Source organism: Lethenteron reissneri, unplaced genomic scaffold, assembly GCF_015708825.2.
Source record: "Lethenteron reissneri isolate LAM-NWPU_2019-01 unplaced genomic scaffold, ASM1570882v1 scaffold_1931, whole genome shotgun sequence".
NCBI classification, from domain to species: Eukaryota; Metazoa; Chordata; class Hyperoartia; order Petromyzontiformes; family Petromyzontidae; genus Lethenteron; species Lethenteron reissneri.
In genome coordinates this window covers 272,649-297,349 of record NW_026891698.1, presented here as the reverse complement: position 1 = coordinate 297,349, position 24,701 = coordinate 272,649, and the positions used below count along the sequence as shown (strand labels likewise).

General features: G+C 46.0%; 1 protein-coding gene across 1 annotated transcript in view; it reads right to left on the bottom strand.

The window, feature by feature from the left end:
- Nucleotides 1-23,394, bottom strand: part of LOC133339601 (uncharacterized) — a 33,314-nt gene extending 9,920 nt beyond the window's left edge. The window contains exons 1-3 of the mRNA XM_061547725.1: nucleotides 23,315-23,394; nucleotides 1,437-1,561; nucleotides 362-434 (exon numbers count right to left, since the gene is read on the bottom strand). Of these exons, the coding sequence (XP_061403709.1) occupies nucleotides 362-434; nucleotides 1,437-1,561; nucleotides 23,315-23,377 (261 nt within the window). The 5' untranslated portion in view covers nucleotides 23,378-23,394. The remainder of the gene's footprint in view (nucleotides 1-361; nucleotides 435-1,436; nucleotides 1,562-23,314) is intronic.
- Between the last annotated feature and the right edge of the window lie 1,307 nt (nucleotides 23,395-24,701).

Genomic DNA, 24,701 nt, shown 5'->3' with positions numbered 1-24,701 from the left:
CCTGACCCCTCTCCCCCACGTGACCTAACTCCTCCCCTCATGACGTCACCTCCGGGAGGTCGTTCACGCCCGCATTACACATGCACAAAGGCACTACTTGAACATACGGTCAATCGCCTAAATTCAACCACTTGATCCCCTGCACTCGCATAGTCACTCACATTTGTCCACTATCACACACTCCTTCACATGTCGCTCACATAAGTGAGTGATGACTGGGGATGGAGTTAGGTGACTGATGGTGAGTGCTGTAGTGAGCTATGTATGGGGCTGTTGATGATGAGCCAAAGTGATCGATGATGGCGATGAGTGGTATCTATATGTTCAGTGATGTGTGCCACTTTGCGGTCATCCACTTAACCTCCACCAATGGCTGGACATCCGTGCCATCGTCCGTGTGTGTGAGCATTGTCTTGGGGTATCCTTGATCTCCCCTGTTATTCAGCACATAAGGAAACACAAAGACAAAGATCCCCTCTCTTTGGTTCTTTCGGTAAAGTCACGTAGGTATAAAATAAAATAAATCACGACGTTTCGGGCGCAACACAAGCGTCCATCATCAGGTGAGAAAGCATGGTCTGCTGCTGAGGCAGACTGTTTTAAAAGGTGTGAAATGGGTGTAGCCCAAGGGTCATAAAGAAGTGGCCGGGGCGAGTGATGTTAATGTGAGAAATTAGCATGTAAATGTAAGCTAGGAGAGCGGCCTCCTTGACGAGGGCACGGAAGTGGCTATGTTAATGCTAATTTCTCACATTAACATCACTAGCCCCGTCCACTTCTTTATGACCCTTGGCCTACACCCATTTCAAACCTTTTAAACAGTCTGCCTCAGCAGCAGACCGTGCTTTCCCACCTGATGACGGACGCTTGTGTTGCTCCCGAAACGTCGAACCAAAGAGATGGATTCCTGCAGTCACGAAAGCTTCAAATCAAAGATCCCCTGTATTTCCTTAACCAGCCTGTTGGGGCAAGTGCTATTAGCGGGCACACGAAGAGAGTGGGTGGCCAGAACTACGTCCGGCTGACTCCGTCTCCCCAGTGACCAATTCTTGCCTCCAAAGCGCTGGATCACTGCCAGCCGATTTGGACGAATGACCAATTGAGGGAACAGCTGACGGGGAGCAGGTGGCCAGGGTGGGTTGATGAACGGTCAGCTGGATGAGTTCTGAACATGCTGCAGGTTGGTGTGTAGAGACAAGGGTGAAAGGGTGACTGATAATAACAAAATGTTAAAGCTGCCTTCTGTTTACCTTACTGAGTCTCAAGTCGTCAAGCGGGTATCGTGTACAATGCACTAGAAACCAGTTCTGAACCGTCCCACTGGTGGCGAGAGGCTGCCGACTTAGGGACGTTTTCCCCAGCTCCAATTCCGAGTTGGGCCAACTGTAAGAAGGGAGAACGCGTACTCGAACTTGGGCCGGCCGCGACCGTTTTACCAGTGGTCGAGATCCTCCCGCGAACTCAGGGAGGCCAGCTCGGGGCGTTGGGAGTCGGACACGGTGAGGGTCTGGAAGTACGGGGACGCCCGCCGCGGGCGACTGCCAAACGGGACGCCGGATCGCTGCGAGACAACAACGACAACAAGGGAGGACGATGATGAGGGTGACAGGTACGAGCAGCAGCGGCAACAACCGCGACAGAAACAACTGAGGGGCATCGGCGCTCGTGTAGCAGATAGCGCACCACGCTTTGGACCCAGCGAGCCGTGTTCGAGTCAATCTCGCGGTTAAGAATGGCGACAGCAAACATCATAACCAATTTTCCATCTTCCTCGTCATGATCACCTGGCTTATAATAGTTGCGCATTTAAAAATGTACCAACTTACTTAGATTCAGATGTATACGAGAACCTGGTGTGGTGTGTAGTGAATGTCAGCACGGGGGAGATGAAGGCGGCCGGCCGTGGCGCTGGCCAAACCACCTCCCTTGTGTGCAGTGCCATCCTTCATAGGTGCTCACTAATAGCACTTGAACCAACATTCTGTATAGGCTACAAGACCTTAGTCTTTATGCGTGTACATGTGTGCAATTGTGCACGTGTGTGCAAGTGTGTAAATGTACAAGTGTGCACGTATACAATGGAGCATTTGTAGAGAGTGGAAAGTGGAGTTTTCCATATCTGGGCAGTGTGCTTATTACCAGCTGCAATTTGACAGCAGAGGTCTCACTCTGAATCAGTCAGACGGCATTCTCTATTGGTCGGCTGTGTAATGCTGTGTGGAAGCTACCTGGTCTGTCGCTCCAGACGAAGCTTCGGATCGTTTCAGCCACAGCCATGCCCTGCCTTCTCTGTGCTTGTGAAATGTGGACCCCCCTAATGTAACATCTGCGCCGGTTAGAAACATTCAAGCTGGCCTGCCTACGGTTCATCCTTGGTTTAACTAGGCTGGATTGTGTGAGCTCACAAATTCTTAAATCAAAGAGCTCCTCCGGCAGGCAGCATTGCATTCGCTGGGTCATGTAGCCCACATGCGCCACCACCACATGCCCAAGCTCTTTCTGTTTGTCCAGATAGAGGGGGCTAAAAGGGCAACGGGCTGGAGAAGAGATGGACTGATGCAGTACGGGAGGATATAGAGCTGAATGGACTTGCCGAAGACTGGTACCAGCGGTGTTAAGATTTGCCTCTATGGAGGAGGCTTGTGAAAGACGTTACTGGGTAGTTGGAGGCAGTCGTCCTAAACAACATCTCAGGGCAGAGGAGCGACGCTCACAACAATGAACGAAGCGCTGGGCAGCTAAAATGCAGCAAGTTTACACAGTAAGGGACACAGTCATCTCAGTCAACCCATGGCACCTGGGTCTGTCCCGTGACCTCGTGTCAGTGAACCTTCGACACTTCACGTGGCCTCAAAGTGCACCTAGCCTGGCACAGGCGCCGTGGTGACATCACCAGCACTTAGTGGGGAATGGCGGCTGTTGTTGAGTGTACATGTGTGTATGAGTGTGTAAGTGTACATGTGTATGAGTGTGTACATGTGTGTGCATGTATAATATTTGGCCGTGATGCGGCCAAGCGGTAGTGCTGTATTAACCGTAGTACTAGTAATAATAATACTGTGGTGTGGTAGTAATGGTAGTGCTAATAATAACACTACGGTGTGGTAGTAACCACAGTAGTTATAATAATAACACTTGACTTAAAGATTTCGTGACTGCAGGAATTCATATTCTTTGGGTCTTTCGGTAAAGCCACGTAGATAGAAAAATAATAATAAAAATAATAATAATATCACGACGTTTCGATCGCAACACAAGCAAGCGTCATCAGGTGAAAAATATAGCGGGAGAGCTGCTGAGGCAGGAAAAATATATATGGCGGGAGCACTACTAAGGCAGCGAGTTATAAAGGTTTGAGATGGGTGTAGCCCAAGGGTCAGTGGGTGGGGCTAGAGATTAAATTTGCATGTAAATGTCATGTTGTGTATATACCCCTTTTTTAGATTAATATTAAGAATTATTCTGCCAACATATATAATACATTTTTTTTAATAGACACGGGGCAACTTGGAAGCGAACAAAGACGAACAAAAACCCGTTTTCCAACTGGCGTGCACACCACGCTTCAAAGGCCAGAAAGCATGAAAGAGAGGGCAATAAAATGTCATAAAGTCCACACAAGAACAAAAGGGGGGGGGGGGGAAGTCGCAAAGGGTTATTAGGATAACACCTATTCCTTCAAAGGCCCTTTTACAATACAAAACCAGGCCACGAAACATATATAATTATATTCTCAACAAAGAAATAACATTGACAACAAGAAGCACAGACGGGTTTGAATCCTCATGTATTAATTCCATGCGGACATTAGGTACCCTTAATAATTTCTACGCGGCCGGACCGAAGCATCAAAGAATAATTATGGCAGTCAGGGTCGCTCCTAAAAAAATAAATAAAAACAAATTCCCTAGCCCGGGATATCAGATTAAATAATAGCAAGAAGCCAAATAATAAGTACGAAATTAAAGTGGATCTCCTAGGAGAGTTAAGGGCGGAGAAGTCTATCATAATTAACCAACACGCAACACTCCATGGAAAGCGAGCAGCTCACAGCCGTCTTTGTCTTCCCGAGAGGATCTCCACGGAGCACACACACACAAGCCAGGAAATGACCCTCATAAAGGTCGGGGCAACAGCTCAGAAAGGAAATTAACACATGCCTCCAAAGATAAATAAATAAACACACGTCAGGGTGCTCCAATGACGCAGCACAGCCGTCTTTGTCTCCCCGCAGCACGGACAGCAAGATTTTCGCACGCGAAGCAAATAACATTTCCCATAGGGAGATCAAATCACGATGAAATACCGTGAACACGGCTACGACATGCATGGAGTCACTTACAATCAAATCACAATGAAACTAAGCAGCAAATAAGTCGCATTTCAACTTCCAAACCAAAAACAACTTAAGCTGTGTGAGACAAAGGATATAACGCCCAGAGCGAGGGAGGGGATCATTAAGCTTGCTTAACGCATAGGTTTTCGCGACAAATATTATTCATAATCAAAAACGTGGATTATGATTTTTATAACTCGGTGCGAACGCGAATCGTCGGTCTGATTAATGGATAACTTATGTGACGCCAGTTCGCGAGGAAGCCCACCCCTCCTTCCAGAATGATTACACAGCTGTGTCTTCAAAGCTAATAAACACACGGACGGACACGCACATGACACACACGGACGAAACGCACACAACAAAGGAAAAGTTACATGACCCGGCCTTTGAACAACTCGGGAAAACTGAGTGGATTTTCCCGATATAAGCCGAGGAAAAATCCATTCACCACAGATCTCCAGGGCTTCGGGCCCACCACAGATCTCCACGGGGCTTCGGCCTCCATCTCCTCTCAACGCTGACAACGAACGAAGCATCGTTCATCGCCAGAGCGCTCCAAGCCAGTGAGCGCGCAAAGCCGCGTCGTCCAGAGCCTGAGCAACACCGCCTGAAATAAGGGCGAGTGTCCGCGTGAAGTTGACAGCGATCAAGGAGGGAGCGACGGCGAGCATCGTGCCGACTCAACAATCGTCCAGCAGTGGAGAAGCCGGGGGCTGCCACCAAGAGAGAGAAAGAGCTATCGAATGCGCAGTGTGTTTGATACACACACCGACCAACACCCAGTGAGAACAGACAAGACGTCCAGAGCGACGGCGAGCATCGTGCCGACTCAACAATCGTCCAGCAGTGGAGAAGCCGGGGGCTGCCACCAAGAGAGAGAAGGAGCTATCGAATGCGCAGTGTGTTTGATACACACACTGATCACACCCAGTGAGAACAGACAAGACGTCCAGAGCGACGGCGAGCATCGTGCCGACTCAACAATCGTCCAGCAGTGGAGAAGCCGGGGGCTGCCACCAAGAGAGAGAAGGAGCTATCGAATGCGCAGTGTGTTTGATACACACACTGATCAACACCCAGTGAGAACAGACAAGACGTCCAGAGCGACGGCGAGCATCGTGCCGACTCAACAATCGTCCAGCAGTGGAGAAGCCGGGGGCTGCCACCAAGAGAGAGAAGGAGCTATCGAATGCGCAGTGTGTTTGATACACACACTGATCAACACCCAGTGAGAACAGACAAGACGTCCAGAGCGACGGCGAGCATCGTGCCGACTCAACAATCGTCCAGCAGTGGAGAAAGAGAGTCAAAGCCTTCCGAACGAGCGCGGCCGCGCCGTCAGTCACCGTACGGGGTCAGCCGAGGGAGGAGTCGGAAAGCGAGCCGCTCACCGCAGCCCGCTCAAGCCAGAGGGTCCTTCTCCGAAAGTCGTTCGTACCCACAACTTCCCCCACTCATAGACCCACACACGCACGCATCGACGCCTCACTTACCTATGAGACTATCTGTTTCACCCATACCATCGTATCAACCCTAGTCAATTATCAGAAGACTGATTATCAATTACATGAACCATCAGCTGGCCATGAGGAATCGTGGCCCATCGAGTGATTAAGAGTCCGTCGGTTATAAGAGTGAGGTTATTTTCCTTGCCTTTTTTCAATCCTTTATATTAAGTTCGCTTGCTTGCGTGCGTGCTTGCGTGCGTGCTTGCTTGCTTACGACCGTGCAAATCTTTCGGTCGTTTTTTAACCCACTTCCCGTGATCCAATCGAGCTGACATTTTCCACACAGACTCGTTGTGCGAGACAATTAATGTTCGTGAAAAAAAATTCCCAAAATTTTACACTAAAATTTTTTTATTTTACATATATTCAAATAGAACTCATTCATGGCTTTGGCTGAACGTCACAGTGTAAGAGCCCAGAGCGTAACCCCTCCACATGCCGTGGCGGAGTAGCGCAGTTGGTAGCGCCCTCGCTTCCCATGCCAAAGGTCGCGGGATCGATCCCCGCGTCCTCCACAGGCGAATTTATTTTTAAATCCTTTATATTAAGTTCGCTTGCTTGCTTAGGACCGTGCAAATCTTTCGCTCGTTTTTTAACCCACTTCCCGTGATCCAATCGAGCTGACATTTTCCACACAGACTCGTTGTGTGTGACAAATAATTTTCGTGAAAAAAAAAATTCCAAAATTTTACACTGTTTAGGGAAAACAAATTAAATATTTAATTACCAATTGCTTAATACTGGCAGACAATCATCTGACCCACAGGTAGCAGCCATCTCAAGCCAGAGGACAAGAAGACTCTAGCCGCCACGCATATAAAGGATTTATAGTGAAAAACTTAGTTTTTACGAGTTTACTTGTTAAATCCTTTATATTAAGTTCACTTGCTTGCTTGCTTACGACCGTGCAAATCTTTCGGTCGTTTTTTAACCCACTTCCCGTGATCCAATCGAGCTGACATTTTGCACACAGACTCGTTGTGCGTGACAATTAATGTTCGTGAAAATTTTTTTCGAAAATTTTACACTGTTTAGGACAAAAATATTATATTTAATTACCAATTGCTTAATGGTGCAATGCAATCATCTGACCCATCGGTGGCAGCCATCTCAAGCCAGAGGACGAGAGGACTCTAGCCGCCCGTTTCAAAGACCAATGTGGGCTGGGTTGTGGCCCATTGAACACGCATATAAAGGATTTATAGTGAAAAATTTAGTTTTTACGGGTTAATTTTTTTTTCTTTTGTTCTGCTCATCGCATAGACGATCAATAGATTCGTCGAGGCAAACTCAAACTCTCGAAATCTTCATTACGAATCGTACCGTTTAGAGAGAATATCTTGTCAAACCGGTTTATTTGTCATAGAATCTCGCCGAAGAATTAATCAAAGCAGAGCCGATACTCTCTCACAACACGCATCCACCCACCCTTGTCTCAAACATTTCGTTAAAAGGATTTTATACTTGCCGATGAATCTATTGACTATACTTTCGCCTCTGGGGTATAATAAGTTGCTTTTATTGCCTTCATATGAATATCGTCGCATGCCTGTTTTAAAACTCCGCCAGTCGCCGGTTGTGCTCGATACATGGGGGAACTACTGAGATGTCTGGTGGGAAAGTAGAAATTACGGTTGTTAGAAGAGTTTTAGTCATTCAATTTCATCTTCTTGGTTCTTTCGGTAAAGTCACGTAGAAGGGAAGTAATAAAATAATAAATATAAAACATTCAATTTCGTTAATTAATTGCATAATCTCGCCAGTGAATAAGGGTTTTAGTCATTCATTTTAGTTAATTGTATAATCTCGCCAATGAATAAGTGTTTTAGTCATTCATTTTCGTTAATTGCATAATCTTGCTCATGAATTTATTGACGTATGTTTTTGACTTGCATGCTAGAATGTCACATGTTTGTTTAGAATAAAATTGTTAACACAGAAGCATATCGAGTGTTCCTTCCAAGTCCATGCAAAACTGTCTTATTCCTAAAAACGGTAGCCTGCGATGAGATATGAAATTGGAGACCTAACAGAACATAAACGCTAAGATAATCAGTAAATGTTTAATCAATGATAATCGTGTTATCCTGATTGATACAACTCTGGATAAACGAAACTAAGCTTAATTATCATAACTGCACACATTAACATAATCGCAAGCATTCGCATAAATTACTACGATTATCTCCGTGGTTATCATAATGTATGCATATTAATACACACATTAACATAATTTATGCGATTTACGCATTTTTCGGAAAATTATAAATTTTTATTAATTTTATCAAAATCATAATCCAACATATACAACAGTTAGATCGGATAAATCTTGACAAACGAAGCTGTGGGCGTGGCCATTGTATTGTAAGAGATTAGTATGTAAGAAATTTGCTTGTAAATGTAAACTCGGAGAGAGCTCGGAAAGAGACATCGCCACATGGAGGTGGAAAAGGATGGCAAGCTGCCATTTACTAACACAGTTAACGGTGGCTGTGTTAGTGAATGTAACTCAGAGTCAAAAATAACTGCTAGCATAGGTAGGTAGGAAGAGAACAACACAGCCAGTTATGACCTAAACTGGTTAATAACGTCCTTCCAATGCCCACAGCGTTAAAACAATGATCATCCACGGCTGAGATATTGGTCCTACCGTGTTTCAGATCTGCCTTATGTTCACGAACCCGGTCCGAGACATGTCGCTTAGTTTCCCCAATGTAACTGCTGCCGCAGACACAGCTTAGTTTGTAGACAATGGGGTATTGCATGTCAGGGATCACATCCTTCACAGATGGGATCAAATCACGAATTTTATGAACTGTGTTGAATCATACCTGGATCTTGTGTTTGCTAATGATTTTGGAAATATTTTTGGTGACCCCTGCTATGTATGGCAAGGTGATGGTTTTGATTGGGTTCTCAGATGGTTCTTTACGGATTGTGTAGTCTGAATATCCATTCTTCTTGAGGGCTTGGTGTACGTGCTCCGTGTTCACTGGCGAGGTGGTGATGGTCGGAAATACAACGAGCTCTATGGTATAGAGTTTTGATGAGGGAATTCTTCTGGGATGGATGGTGGTGGGAGTCAGGTTTTAGGTAGGCATCCGTATGGGTGGCTTTCTTGTAGACAGTGTCTCATTGAGCCATCAGGTCTCTTTTTGATTAAAACATCCAATAATGGTAACGTGCCATCCTTTTCCCCCTCCATGGTGAATTTGATGGCTGGGTGTATGAAATTTGTGGTTGAAGAATTGGTCCAGAGCTGGTAGGCCATGTGGCCAGATGACGAATGTATCATCTACCTATCTCTTCCACAAGGATGTAGGCTGGATGCCTGGATGGCATCTGTCTCAAATTTCTCCATGAAAATATTGGCTACAACTGGAAATAAGGGAGAACCCATTGGAGTACCTTCAACTTATTTGTAGAATGTTCAATTCCAGGTGAAGTGTTGGTGAGGCAGTGTCTAACCAGGGCCGGTACATCAGCATTCAGTCCTTGCTGGACCAAATCTTCAATGATTGCAATGGTGTCAGGCACAGGAACAATGGTAAACAAAGATACCACATCGAAACTGACAAGCAAATCACCTGGCGATAGTAAGATGTCCTTAATTTAAGACATCAAGTGAGCCGAGTTAAGTAATGCTGAGGTGGTCTTACCAGTGAAGGGTTGCAAGGTCTCAGACAGAAATCGGGCCAGTTTGTAGGTGGGTGATAGACTGATTCAACATCTTTAATCAAACCAACCAAGCGGCTTTCCTTAAAACCCTCTGCTGCTAGACCATCCAGATTTTATTCTGGATGGTCTATCGTCTCCACCATGAGTGCACCCACCTCCAAACTGGCCCGCATTGGGGCTCCGCAAGCCTCTCCTCAGCATGCCTGGCGTGGCGATGTTGAATAATCCTTGCCAGGACCTTCCTGGCATACTGAGGAGTGAGATGCCCCTGTAGTTCTTATAGTCTGTGCGGTCCCCCTTCTTAAAGAGGGGGACCACAAGGGCATCCTTCTAATCCTGCAGAACCCGTCCGGTGGTCCAGACTGTTGTTATGATATCATGGAGGGCAGTCTGTGCACAAACGCCACCCTCCCTCAGCATTTCGCTTGGGAGATCATCTCTGCCCGGTGCCTTTAATGGTCTCAGACTCTGGATCGCCTTTAGTACTTCCTCAAAAGATGGCACCTCAGCCAGCCACTCACAAGGGGTTACTTCTTCTTCCAATATTTGAGACACCGCAGCCTCAGCAGGGTCATCCCCACTTTGTCCCACGATGTTTTCCATGCCGAGGGATTTCTCCTCCCCCAGGACTTCACAGAAATGCTCAGCAAATCTGCAAACCTGTTCCTGGGGGTTGGAAATTGGATCATCGTTTTTCCCCTAATGATGATAATAGGTGTGGCACTGCAGGTAACTTTTTTAATGGACTTAAATGATTTGTGATCGCGGGCCATTAAGGCAGACTCCATCTCCTCAGCAACCCGCAACCACTACCCATCCTTGCAGCGCCTCACGGCTCTCCGAACCTCCGAGCGAAGGCTGCGGTAAGCCTCCTCATTCTCTGATATGGGATGCTGTAGACGATGAGTGGACCTGTCGCTTTTTCTCTGCCAGCCTGAACACCTCCTCTGTCAGCCAAGGTCTCTTGGGAGGTCTGGACCGTGTACCCAATGCAGCCATTGCAGCTGCATGAGTCATAATCCTTAACCTCGACATCTGGAGGAGTTGGGGGCGATGCCAACCCCAGCTGCAAGTGATGATTAAATTCTCGCTTGCAACTTTCATCTGCTAGCTGAGACCATGCCACCTTAGGATTGAATGGCATCCTGGGTGTACACCCACCACCTGAGTGGAAGAATGGCAGGCGCATCTTACAGATGACAAGTCGATGGTCAGTGGGCAGATCCGCTCCACGGTAGGTCCTGATGTCAAGGACATGGGCCACCATCCGCTGTTCTGTCACTACGTAGTCCAGCAGATGTTCTTGCTTGGACCTGGCATGCATCCATGACGTTGTGTGGATGCGCCGATGCCGGAAAAGCGTGTTGGTAATTACAAGCCCATAAGCTGCACAAAAATCTAGCAGCCTCCTACCGTTGTTATTGGGCTGATCGGGCCCATGCTTTTCAATCACTCCAGACCAGGTGCCATCATGACCAACTCGGGCATTGAAGTCGCCCAACAGGATGACTCGATCCCGAGGGGCCACTTTAGCTAGCACCTGTGACAGGAGGTCATAGAAGGCATCTGACTCATCGGCCTTGCCTGCATTCCTCCACGGATGTTCGTCTTCGTGGGGGGGGCATAAGTAACCACGACCACCACTTCTTGCCTCCGGTTGATGGGAAGGCGAGCCCAAAGTAGCCTGGGGCTTACAGCTTCCCACACCTCACTACCAAGCTCCCATGCCCCCTTCATTCTTTTGTTCAGAAGAAGTCACTCCCTGTTGTTTGGTAGTCTCCTGCCCCGAGTAGAGGACTGTCCACCCCTCATTGAGGCAGGAGCCAGAGCCGGTCCAACGGACCTCCTGAATACCACAGAGATCCAGGCGGTACCGGTCCAGCTCCCGACAGAGAAGTGGCAGCCTCTCATCCACAGTGAGTGTTCGAACATTCCACGTGGCCATCCGTAGTGGCTTTTTGTTGTTTCTGGAGGAGCCCCGAGGGTAAACATTCAATCTCCTGGCTCCGCCAAATGGGGTTTGGCCAGGAAACGTCATAGACGCCTGTCCCCCCGGGGCCTCTGGCACAAGCTTATTAATTAGATATTTTATCCGTGGTTTTGTCTTAATTAATTGAAGGTGGAGAGGTTACCAGTCCCTCGTACCAATCCAGAGCCCTCATTTGAATGCTGTGGTGGTTACAAATGCCATGAGGGGAAAAGCCAATCCAAATTGGCCATCCCCCCATGGCACTGCCCACCACAGCATTACCGTCCGGCACGACGAGGAGGTAGGGGATTATTTTTGCCGGACTACTACGGTGTGGTAGTAAAAATAGTGAAAATAGTTATAATAATACGGTATAGTAGTAACAGTAGTAGTTATAATAATACTATGGTGTGGTAGTAGTTAAAATAACACTACGGTGTGCTAGTAGGTCGTAGTTATAATAGTTATACTAGTACGGTGTGGTAGTAGTTATATTTATCATAACACTACGGTGTGGTAGTAACAGTAGTAGTGATAATCGTTATAGTAATAATACTACTGTGGAGGTGTTACGGGAGGGCGAACAAACACACCAGGGGTGGTTATGCCCGCACGCAGAAGGATGCTTACATCCACGTCCGCATCGTTTAGCCTGGGGGAAACTGCGCTGTGATCCCCCACGGCCCCACCCCTCGGGAGGGGAGTTGCTATATAATGCGGTGAGCCGGTGGGCTCAGGGTTGAGTGTTTAGCTTAAGCCAGTGAAGAAAGAAGACCGGCTAGATAGGCCCTGGGACTCCCCTGGATCGCTGTCCTTCTAAGGACCGACCAGGGCAAGCCAGTGGCGTGGCCCCGAGAGCTCAGAGCCGATGCTCTTGTAAGAGCCGGTCTGGTGACTAAGGGTGCCGTGATCCTAGCTTGGCCAGAGCTGGATCAGCTAGCCTCCCCTAGCTCTGTAGTGGAGGACCTGGGAGTAGGCTAGCCGGGATAGATATAGTGGGATCTCCCTGTTAGATGGGTGAAGGGACCGATACCCCTTCGAGTGTTGTGTACCTTGGCCTGTATTGAGTGAAATGGTTAATAAATAAGTGTGCCTCCGACTACGTCGTCCACATTTCATTGAACCTACTACACTACTACTACGGTGTGGAAGTAACAGCAGCAGTTATAATAGTTATCATAACACTATGGTGTGATAGTAACAGTAGTAGTTATAATAGTTATAATGTGTGGTAGTAACAGTATTAGTTATAACACAACGGTGTGGTAGTAACAGTAGTTATAATAATACTACGGTGGTAGTTATTATACTTAGTATAATAATACTACGGTGTCGTAATGACAGTAGTTATAATAGTTTTAATAATACTACGGTGTGGTAGTAGTTATAATAACACTATGGTGTGGTAGTAACAGTAGTTATAATAGTTATAATAAAACGGTGTGGTAGTAACAGTAGTAGTTATAATAATACTACGGTGTGGAAGTAACAGTAGTTGTAATATTCTTAGGTTTTTTCTTCGGTAAAGTCACGTAGGTTAAACATTAAAATTAATAAAAGTAAAATAAAATAAAAATCACGACGTTTCGGAAGCAACACAAGCTTCCGTCTTCAGGTGGAACCGTCACAGCCCGACAGCTGTATCAAGTAAATGAGAGATTACAGGAGATACCACTCCGTATATATAACTAGCGGAAGTACCCGGCTTTGCCCGGGTGAAAAATATATTTCTTAAAAACCTTACATATATATACACAGATACTAAGGTATTGTCAAAGACCGGTGGGCTGTTTGTACATTTCTCCACCAACAAATATATAAGAGGCTTTCACAAGTCCAAAAAGTTGTAGAAAGTGTGGGGTTTCCGAAAATTGTGGTCTCCCCCCCCCCCCTCAAAAAAATATCTTTACCCCTCGTAGGTATAAATACTAACAACACCTTACATACAACAGAGGAAGTGGTATCTATTGACTCTGTAGTAGTATCTACTGACTGTACCGTAGTATCTACTGAGCCAGTAGTAGCTACTGACTGTGTAGTAGTATTTAGTGACTGTAATAACTACTGACCATAGTAGTATTTACTGGGCCTACAGTAGTATCTACCGACTATATACTCGTAACGACTAACTGTATAGTATCTGCTGACTCTATAGTTGTATCCACTGACTATAGTAGTAACTACAAAATCTATAGCAGTATCTACTCACTCTATAATAGTATCTACTGACTCTAGTAGCTACTCACCGTAGCAGTATGTACTGACTGTATAGTAGTATATACTGACTGTAGCAGTATTGACTGACTGTAGTGGTATATACTGACTGTTTTAGTATTTACTATAGCGGTATCTACCAACTCGATAGCAGTATCTACTATCACTACAGCAGTGTATACCGACTGAGGTTGTACCTGCTATCACTACAGCAGTGCATACTGCTGTGTTGGTACCTGCTATGATTACAGCAGTGCATACTGCTGTGGTGGTATCTGCTATGATGAGAGGAGTACATATTGTGGTGGTGGTACCTGGTATGATAACAGCAGTGCATATTGACTGTACTCATCATTCACCCTCACCATTCACCACTCACAACTCACCCTTACCACTCATCCTCACCACTCACCACTCCCACTCACTATTCACCATTCACCCTCACAACTCACCACTCACCAACCTCCCTCACCAATCTCCCTCACCACTCACCACTCACCCTCACCACTCACCAATCACCACTCACCCTCACCACTAACCCTCACCACTAACCCTCACCACTCTCACTCACCACTCTCCCTCACCACTCACTCTCACCATTCACCCTCACCACTCAACTTCACCCTCACTACTCACCATTCATCCTCACCAATCACCACTGACCAATCACCACTCACCACTCTCCACTAACCCTCACCACTCACCCTCACCACTCACCCCTCACCGCTCACCACTCACCCATCACCACTCACAACCGCCACTCACCCTCACCACTCACCCTCACAACAACCACTCACCCTCACCACTCACCCTGACCACTCACCACTCATCCTCACCAATCACACCCTCACCAATCACCACTCACCCGCACTGCTCACCCTCACCACTCACGCTCACCCTCACCACTCACCCTTCACTAATCACCACTCATAACCGCCACTCACCCTCACCACTCACCACTCACCCTCAACACTGGCCCTCACCACTCACCGTCACCACTCACCCTCACTACTCACCACTCATCCTCACCAATCACACCCTCAACAATCACCACTCACCCTCACCACTCACCCTCACCACTCACTCTCACCACTCACCCTCACAACAACCACTCACCCTCACCGCTCACCACTCACCCTCACCATTCACCCTCACCACTCTCCCTCACCACTCTCCCTCACCACTCACCAGTCATGCTCACCACTCACCCTCACTACTCACCACTCACCCTCAACACTCACCCTCACCTCTCACCACTCACCCTCATCACTCACCCTCACCACTCACCCTCACAACAACCACTCACCCTCACTACTCATCCTCACCAATCGCACCCTCACCAATCACCACTCACCCTCACTGCTCACTGTCACCACTCACTAATCACCTCTCACAACCGTCACTCACCCTCACCACTCACTCTTACCACTCACCCTCACCACGCACCCTCACAACAACCACTCACCCTCACAACAACCACTCACCCTCACTACTCACCCTCACCACTCATCCTCACCAATCACACCCTCACCAATCACCACTCACCCTCACTGCTCACCACTCAACCTCACCACTCACGCTCACCCTCACCACTCACCCCTCACTAATCACCACTAACAACCGCCACTCACCCTCCCCACTCACCCTCACCACTCACCCTCACCAATCACCACTCACCCTCACCACTTACCACTCACCCTCACCACTCACCACTCTCCCTCACCACTCTCCCTCACCACTCTCCCTCACCACTCTCCCTCACCACTCACCCTCACCAATCACCACTCACCCTCACCACTTACCACTCACCCTCACCACTTACCACTCACCCTCACCACTCACTACTCTCCCTCACCACTCTCCCTCACCACTCTCCCTCACCACTCTCCCTCACCAGTCACGCTCACCACTCACCACTCACGCTCACCACTCACCCTCACTACTCACCCTAACCACTCACCCTCAACACTCACCGCTCACCACTCACCCTCACCACTCACCCTGACCACTCACCACTCATCCTCACCAATCACACCCTCACCAATCACCACTCACCCTCACTGCTCACCCTCACCGCTCACCCTCACCACTCACCCTAACCACTCACGCTCACTACTCACCACTCATCCTCACCAATCACACCCTCAACAATCACCACTCACCCTCACCACTCACGCTCAACACTCACCCTCACCACTCATGCTCACCACTAACCCTCACCACTCACCCTCACCACTCACTAATCACCTCTCACAACCGTCACTCACCCTCACCACTCACTCTTACCACTCACCCTCACCACTCACCCTCACAACAACAACTCACCCTCACAACAACCACTCACCCTCACTACTCACCCTCACCACTCATCCTCACCAATCACACCCTCACCAATCACTACTCACCCTCACTGCTCACCACTCAACCTCACCACTCACGCTCACCCTCACCACTCACCCCTCACTAATCACCATTAACAACCGCCACTCACCCTCCCCACTCACCCTCACCAATCACCACTCACCCTCACCACTCACTCACCCTCACCACTCACCACTCTCTCCCTCACCACTCTCTCCCTCACCACTCTCTCCCTCACCACTCTCTCCCTCACCACTCTCTCCCTCACCACATGTTAAGGGCGATCCTAAATGAATCTACAACCTTCGATGATTCCTTTGCGCGATTCAAAGAATCGATTCCTGGCGCATAGGAGGTTTTCATTTTTAATTACAGAGTTTTATTTTTATTCGTATGTTATGTTTTAAAGTTTTCAGGAGTTTTTAATTATATTTTAGCCCCGGTCAACGCCGGATATTTCCCATTCGTAGCAGTTTATATCAACTCTATAACCAACTTATATTAAACGGAAATAAGGCGATTCTAAATTAATCTACAACCATCGATTCCTTTTCGCGATTCAGAGAATCGATTCTTGGCGCGGTCGGGTTTAGAATTTTAATTACACAGTTGTATTTTCATTGGTATGTTATGTTTTAAAGTTTTCAGAAGATTTTAAACGTATTTTTCCCCCGGGCAACGCTGGGTAATCGAGTTTATACCACAAAGTCGTCACCTGACAGAGTTGCGTGTCGAGGCCTAGTACTGTGCAGAGCCTCCGGCCTCGCCTAGATTGCCCACCCGGCTGAGGCTGGGTGCTGGGGCCGTTACCCCCCCCCCCGCGCTACAATAATACTGTCTAATCGCTATAATTTTATTATCTACCGACCCTATAATAGTAATTGCACACATTGGGTGGAAGGGGAGTGAAGAGGACGTGAAACTTTGATGAATTTACCTCAGAGTCGCGTGTTAATGCGTGCGCATATTTTTAACGAGAATTAAAAATGGCGTCCACCCCGCAGCGAAGTTGTTGCTACCTGTTGCCAGGGGCAACCGCCGTGGTCCGCGCCGGCCGGCAATATTAAATAAATAAGTAAAGGTTTAAATAAATAACTAAAGAGAAATCGCACTAAATCGATAATCGGGCCGATTTAAAGTTTAGAGATGAAAAATCGGAAATGCCTAAGTTTACCGCGGGCCGGGGTTGTGCCCACCTGCAAAATTTAATCTCGGCGAACCCCACGGTCCGAGAGCTAAATCCCCCGGAAGGGAGCGTACGCAGACGGACGGACAGACAGACAGACAGACAAAAAATGAATTATATAGGTTAGATGGTTGAGGGGGGGGGGGGAGGGAAGGGGCAGGGATGGCCCACTTTTTATTATTATGGTAAGGTGCGGTTTGAGACTATGAATAAACTGCATAACAAAAGACTGAGCCTTTATTATGGAGAGGTTCGGTTTGTGACTACGCTTAGCCTACATAATAAAAGTGTGAAAAAAGAAGAAAGCTAAACCTGGTAGAAAGCTAAACCTGGTGAAACAACTGGCTGTCCATCAGTAACCTGCAATAGTTTTCTGTCAAATAAGATGGTTCAAATAAGTGTAGTTAAATCTTTTTTGCATGGTTAATCACATCTTTCCAATGATTAAAGGTGCGGCGTGAGACTATAAATAAGACTGCATAACAAAAGATTGAGCCTTTATTATGGAGAGGTTCGGTTTGTGACTACACCTGGCCTGCATAACAAAAGTGTGAAAAAAGAAAGCTTAACCTGGTAGAAAGCTAAACATGGTAAAACAAAACTGGCTGTCTATCAGTAACCTGTAATAGTTTTCTGTCAAATAAGATGGTCCAAATAAGTGTAGTTACATTTTTTTTGCATGGTTAATCACATCTTTCCAATGATTACTCAGTTTGTAACCATCATCACGGTTGAAATTATGTCTGTGTTTGTATATTTGTATGGCTTCGTGTACGTTTACAAGCACCTTGGTCTCGGAAAAGACAATTTCATGAGAGCCCACCGAGTTGTAGCAATTGTCTTTTCCGAGACCAAGGTTCTCTGCAAACCTCCTGGCTACCATCAAAGGTTTGTACACGAAGCCATACAAATATACAAACACAGACATAATTTCAACCGTGATGGTTACAAACTGAGTAATCATTGGAAAGATGTGATTAACCATGCAAAAAAGATTTAACTACACTTATCTGGACCATCTTATTTGACAGAAAACTATTACAGGTTACTGATAGACAGCCAGTTTTGTTTTACCATGTTTAGCTTTCTACCAGGTTAAGCTTTCTTTTTTCATACTTTTGTTATGCAGGCCAGGCGTAGTCACAAACGGAACCTCTCCATAATAAAGGCTCAGTCTTTTGTTATGCAGTCTATTCATAGTCTCAAGCCGCACCTTTAATTATTGGAAAGATGTGATTAACCATGCAAAAAAGATTTAACTACACTTATTTGAACCATCTTATTTGACAGAAAACTATTGCAGGTTACTGATGGACAGCCAGTTGTTTCACCAGGTTTAGCTTTCTACCAGGTTTAGCTTTCTTCTTTTTTCACACTTTTATTATGTAGGCTGGGCGTAGTCACAAACCGAACCTCTCCATAATAAAGGCTCAGTCTTTTGTTATGCAGTCTATTCATAGTCTCAAACCGCACCTTACCATAATAATAAAAAGTGGGCCATACCTGCCCCCCCCCCCTCTCAACCATTATATATACCAGGGGTCCTCAAACTACGGCCCGCGGGCCACATGCGGCCCGCCGAGGACATTTATCCGGCCCGCCGGGTGTTTTTGCCGCCGCTGCCTGTCTGTTACTTTTTTTCTACATGAGAAGGACGGTCATTGGTGGAAGAGGGAGAGGGGGCGGAGTTCCCCCCAATCAGACTGCATTGATGGGCAGTGCAGTCTGTATGTCTCTGTGTGGGAAAAGTTATTGCTGGTATATTGTTTTTGTAGCGCTGTATATATATTGGTATTTTACTAATAGCAATTTTGACTCCCTAGGAAACAATGATGTCAAGAAAGAGAAAAATTGACTCGGAGTGTAGGATATTCAAAGAACAGTGGACTTATGATTACTTTTTCATGCAGTGCAAGGAAAGAGCTGTGTGTCTGATATTCCAGAATATAGTGTCTGTGTTCAAAGAATACAATTTACGTCGACACTATGAAACTCAACATAAAAATAAATATGCTTGTTTGGTCGGAGAAGTGAGAAAAGATAAAATATTAAAACTGAAAAATACATTAACAACTCAGCAAAATACTTTTGTGAAGCAGAAGCAGCTAAATATTTCATCACTGCGAGCAAGTTTTCAAGTTGCCAAGCTAATAGCGTGCACTGGCAGACCATTCGTGGAGAGAGAATTTGTTAAAGAATGCCTTCTTTCTGTTGCCAAAGAGATGTGTCCAGAGAAGGCCGATTTATTTAGTACAGTGAGTCTTTTAGGACCTACAATTACACGGAGGATTGAAGAAATGGGAGAAATTTGCATCAGCATTTGCAAAACTCCACAAAAAAAACTTTCCTATTTTTCCTTGGCACTCGACGAAAGCAATGATGTTCGTGATTCTGCACAACTTCAAATTTTTATTCGTGGGACGAATGACTATTTCGAAGTCACAGAAGAGCTTGCTGCTCTGCAAAGCATCAAAGGAACAACTACAGGAGAGGATATCTTTCGATTTAAAGTTTTTGTGACTGCAGGGATTCATCTTCTTGGTTCTTTTGGTAAAGTCACATAGAAGGGAAGTAATAAAATAATTCTCACGACGTTTCGGCCACAACGCAAGCAGCCGTCCTCAGGTGAAAACCAGGTCTGTCGGGGAGACAGCGTCTGAATGAAACAGCACACGAGCTCGGAGCATATATAAGCTGGGTTGGAAGCGGGGGAAAGAGCGCCTTGACAAAAGAATTTGCATATCAAGAGGAATTTAGCATATTTATGGGAAATGCAGGAATGTGATTAGTACTACATATGCCCGTGCTGCATATGTAGTGCTAATAACATTCCTGCATTTCCCATAAATATGCTAAATTCCTCTTGATATGCAAATTCTTTTGTCAAGGCGCTCTTTCCCCCGTTTCCAACCCAGCTTATATATGCTCCAAGCTCGTGTGCTGTTTCATTCAGACGCTGTCTCCCCGACAGACCTGGTTTTCACCTGAGGACGGCTGCTTGCGTTGTGGCCGAAACGTCGTGAGAATTATTTTATTATGTTTTATTTTTATTATTTTATTACTTCCCTTCTACGTGACTTTACCGAAAGAACCAAGAAGAGAGGATATCTATGAAAAGGTTTGCCAAACTGTGAATGGTTTGGAGCTGAACTGGGCTAAACTAGCCAGTGTGACAACTGATGGTGCTCCTAGCATGGTGGGGTCTAAGAAAGGAGTAATTGCTCGCATTAACCAAGAGATGGACAAACATAACCATTCTCATCCAATAGCCATACATTGCCTCATCCACCAACAAGCGCTGTGTAGTAAATCACTGAAGTGGGACTCGGTTATGAAATTTGTGGTATCTTGTGTTAACTTCATTAGAGCTCATGCACTAAACCACAGACAATTTCAGGCATTTCTGTCTGAGCTAAATGTTGACTATGAAGATGTTCTGTATCACACAGAAGTCCGTTGGCTGAGTCGAGGGAGAGTTTTGAAACGTTTCTATGACTTACATCCACAGATTACAGCTTTTCTGCTTTAAAAAAACAAAGAAGTACCAGAGCTCAATGATGCAGAATGGAAATGGCACCTTGCCTTTCTGACAGATGTAACAGAGCTACTCAACAGTTTAAATGTGCAACTTCAAGGAAAGGGGAAGCTCATCTGTGATATGCAATCACATGTCAAAGCATTTGAAGTAAAATTAGGCCTCCTCATCAAACAAGTGAAGGAGGAAAACTTCTGCCATCTCCCCACAACTCAAAATCTGTTAGCGGAAAAACCATTGGTTGCATTCCCAAACAAAACGTGTGGATTCACTGGAAAAATTGCAAAAGGAGTTCCAATTTGGATTTAAAGAGCTTCATCTCCATGAACAGGACATACAGCATTTCCGTAACCCATTTTCTATTGACATTGAAAATGTGGATACAATTTACCAAATGGAACTGGCTGAACTGCAGAATTGTGACTCTCTGAAAGATGCATTCAAGTCAAGCAGCCTTCATAATTTCTATGCATCTCTCCCCTCTGAGACATATCCTCATCTCAGGAACCATGTACTCAAAATGGCAACCATCTTTGGCAGCACTTATGTCTGTGAACAGACTTTTTCCAGAATGAAACATTTGAAAACTCCAACCAGATCTAGACTAATGGATGCACACTTGCATCACTTGTTACGACTAGCAGTGACAAATATGGAACCGGACATTGACCATCTCATTAGCCAAAAGCAGGCCCATAGTTCCCATTGAAATACTGGGAAGTTTGTAGATTTAACTTTACTTCTTCATTTTAAATATTGTATTTGTTCCCGTTTTGTTTCTTCACTTCAAAATAAGATATATGCAGTGTGCATAGGAATTTGTTCATAGTTTTTTTTTAACTATAGTCCGGCCCTCCAACGGTCTGAGGGACAGTGAACTGGCCCCCTGTTTAAAAAGTTTGAGGACCCCTGATATATACGGAGTAGTATCTCCTGTAATCTCTCATTTACTTGATACAGCTGTCGGGCCGTGACGGTTCCACCTGAAGACGGAAGCTTGTGTTGCTTCCGAAACGTCGTGATTTATTTTATTCTACTTTGATTAATTTTAATGTTTTACCTACGTGATTTTACCGAAAAAACCTAAGAATTTGAATCTTTGCAATCACGAAAGCTTCAAATCTAGAAGTAGTTGTAATAACACTACGGTGTGGTAGTAACAGTAGTAGTTATATTAATTTTAATACTATGGTGTGGTAGTAACAGTAGTAGTGATACTGTACTAGTTATAATACTACGGTGTAGTAGTAACAGTAGTAGTTATGATAGTACTACGGTGTGGTAGTAACAGTAGTTATACTACGGTGTGGTAGTAACAGTAGTAGTGATAATAGTTATAATACTATTGTGTGGTAGTAACAGTAGTAGTTATAATACTATGGTGTGGTGGTAACAGTGGCAGTTCTAATACTACGGTGTGGTAGTAACAGTAGTTATGATACTACTGTGTGGTAGTAACAGACGTAGTTATAATATTACAGTGTGGTAGTAACAGTAGTAGTTATTATACTACGGTCTGGTAGTAACAGTAGTAGTGATACTATTTATAATACTATGGTGTGGTAGTAACATTATTAGTTATTATAGTTATAATACTACAGTGTGGTAGTAACAGTAGTAGTTATGATAGTTATAATACTATGGTGTGGTAGTAACCGTAGTAGTTATGATAGTTATAATACTACGGTGTGGTAGTAACAGTAGTAGTTATGATAGTTATAATGACACTACCACGAGGGGGCCGCTGCCAAACTCAGAACGCAGCCCCGCCAATGCCTCGAGCGGCATCGCGACAAGTCCACAGCGGTGGCTCTGTGCATCGAAATACAGACAGGGAATCACCACCACCACAACATCGCTGTCAACCCATACGGTTTAGCCGTATTCTTGTTCTGGGAAATTGAGTTTTCAAGTCCATGCGGTGTGTACAGGCGTTTCAATACGGGCAATACAAATGTGTCTATTTGTTTGTGTTTCTCCCTTGTGATGGGACTTTGTAGGTCTAAATTGGCACCCTAATAAGGTCGGGCACTGATAATTATTATGGGTTGACAGCTATGCCACACGCTCCCACTGATTGCTTTAAAGGCGAAGTTGATTGTCACTGCGGGGTCACCGAGGACAGAGTCGGTCCCCTCCTCAGCAGCAGGCCGCGTCTCTGGGGAGGTTTGGACCGCCGCGTTCCCACAGCAGCCATCGCAGCAACCAAAGTCGTGAACTTATTTCCCCTCAGGAGGGGGACGATGCCAACCCCAGCTGCTTGCGATGTTGATATCCCTGCCTGCGGCGAGTAGCGACTCGGCCACTGCGGGTTGGAGCGGGGTGCTGGCTAGGCGGCCACCACCGCAGTGGAAGAACGGATCAGTGGAGGTGCGACAAAGAGCTTCACGGCTCATCGGATTCCTCCAGGATGGATACAGATCCTGAACCCTTACACAGACTCGCACGCAGAGAGAGGCAGGCAGAGAGGAGTCGTGAGGTGGTGGATTGATCGTGCTGACAGAGGCGAGGGAGTCGCTCTCACCGACGTCTCCTCAGGGCTCCTCATCGCCGTCTTCTCCTCCCTCTCCCCTCCTTGCGCCGCCATTGCGGTTGCGAGTTTCCCGCCCTTTTTCCCGAACGCCCGCGTCGCGTGACGTCACTTGTTCACCGATGAGGTCGTGTACCCCGTGACGTCATTTCGTGACATCCTACAACAACTACGCGAAGCAAATGCAAATGTAGAGGATGTCTCAGCCATCCCATCGCTGTTAACCCATACGGTTTACTCCGTATTCTTGTACAGGGCAATTGAGTGTTGAGTTCCTTACGGCTTCCAGCCGTTTTATTGCGGGCAATAACAACAACATACGGCCAAATAAAAAAAAGTCGCGGGATAACTTTTTTTATTGGGGTCTTTCGGTAAAGTCACGTAGAACAAAAATAGAATAACAAAAAAACTTCATCAGGAAGAAATAAGTATAACCCGTAAAAACAAAGTTTTTCACTCTAAATCCTTTATATGCGTGGCGGCTAGAGTCCTCTCGTCCTCTGGCTTGAGATGGCTGCCACCTATGGGTCAGATGATTGTCTGCAGTATTAAACAATTGGTAATTAAATATTTAATTAGTTTTCCCTAAACAGTGTAAAATTTTGGAATTTTTTTTCACGAACATTAATTGTCTCGCACAACGGGTCTGTGTGTCAGCTCGATTGGATCACGGGAAGTGGGTTAAAAAACGACCGAAAGGTTTGCACGGTCGTAAGCAAGCAAGCACGCAAGCGAACTTAATATAAAGGATTTAAAAAGGAGGGGGAAAGCTGCTGAGGCAGGCTGTTTTAAATCGCTTTAAACTATTGTCATTGTATTGCGTATTTAATGTTGTGCTGCACTCTGTTGTCAGAAAAAACATGTATTAAAAAGTCTATTTTATTAAGTAGAACGTGTTGTCTATCTATATATATAAAATCGCAAATCTGTCTGTCTGTCTGTGTGTGTGTCTGTCTGTCTGTGTGTCGCCGGACCATACGCAGTTTCATTGGACGAAATGTGAGGGATTTGCGAGACACGATTGGTCCGTTTGGTTTTCCACGGCGGTTGCCCCTGGCAACGGGTAGCGACGCATTCGATGCGGGGTGGACGCCATTTTTAATTCCCGTTAAAAATATGCGCACGCATTAACACGCGACTCTGAGGTAAATTCATCTAGGTTTCACGTCCTCTTCACTCCCCCCCCCCCCACCCCAATGTGTGCAATTACTATTATAGAGTCGGTAGATAATAAAATTATAGCGATTAGACAGTATTATTGTAGCACGGGGGGGGGGGGGGGGGGTAACGGCCCCAGTACCCAGCCTCAGCCGGGTGGACAATTTAGGCGAGGCCGGAGGCTCTGCACGGTACTAGGCCTGGACACCCCACCACACTATAG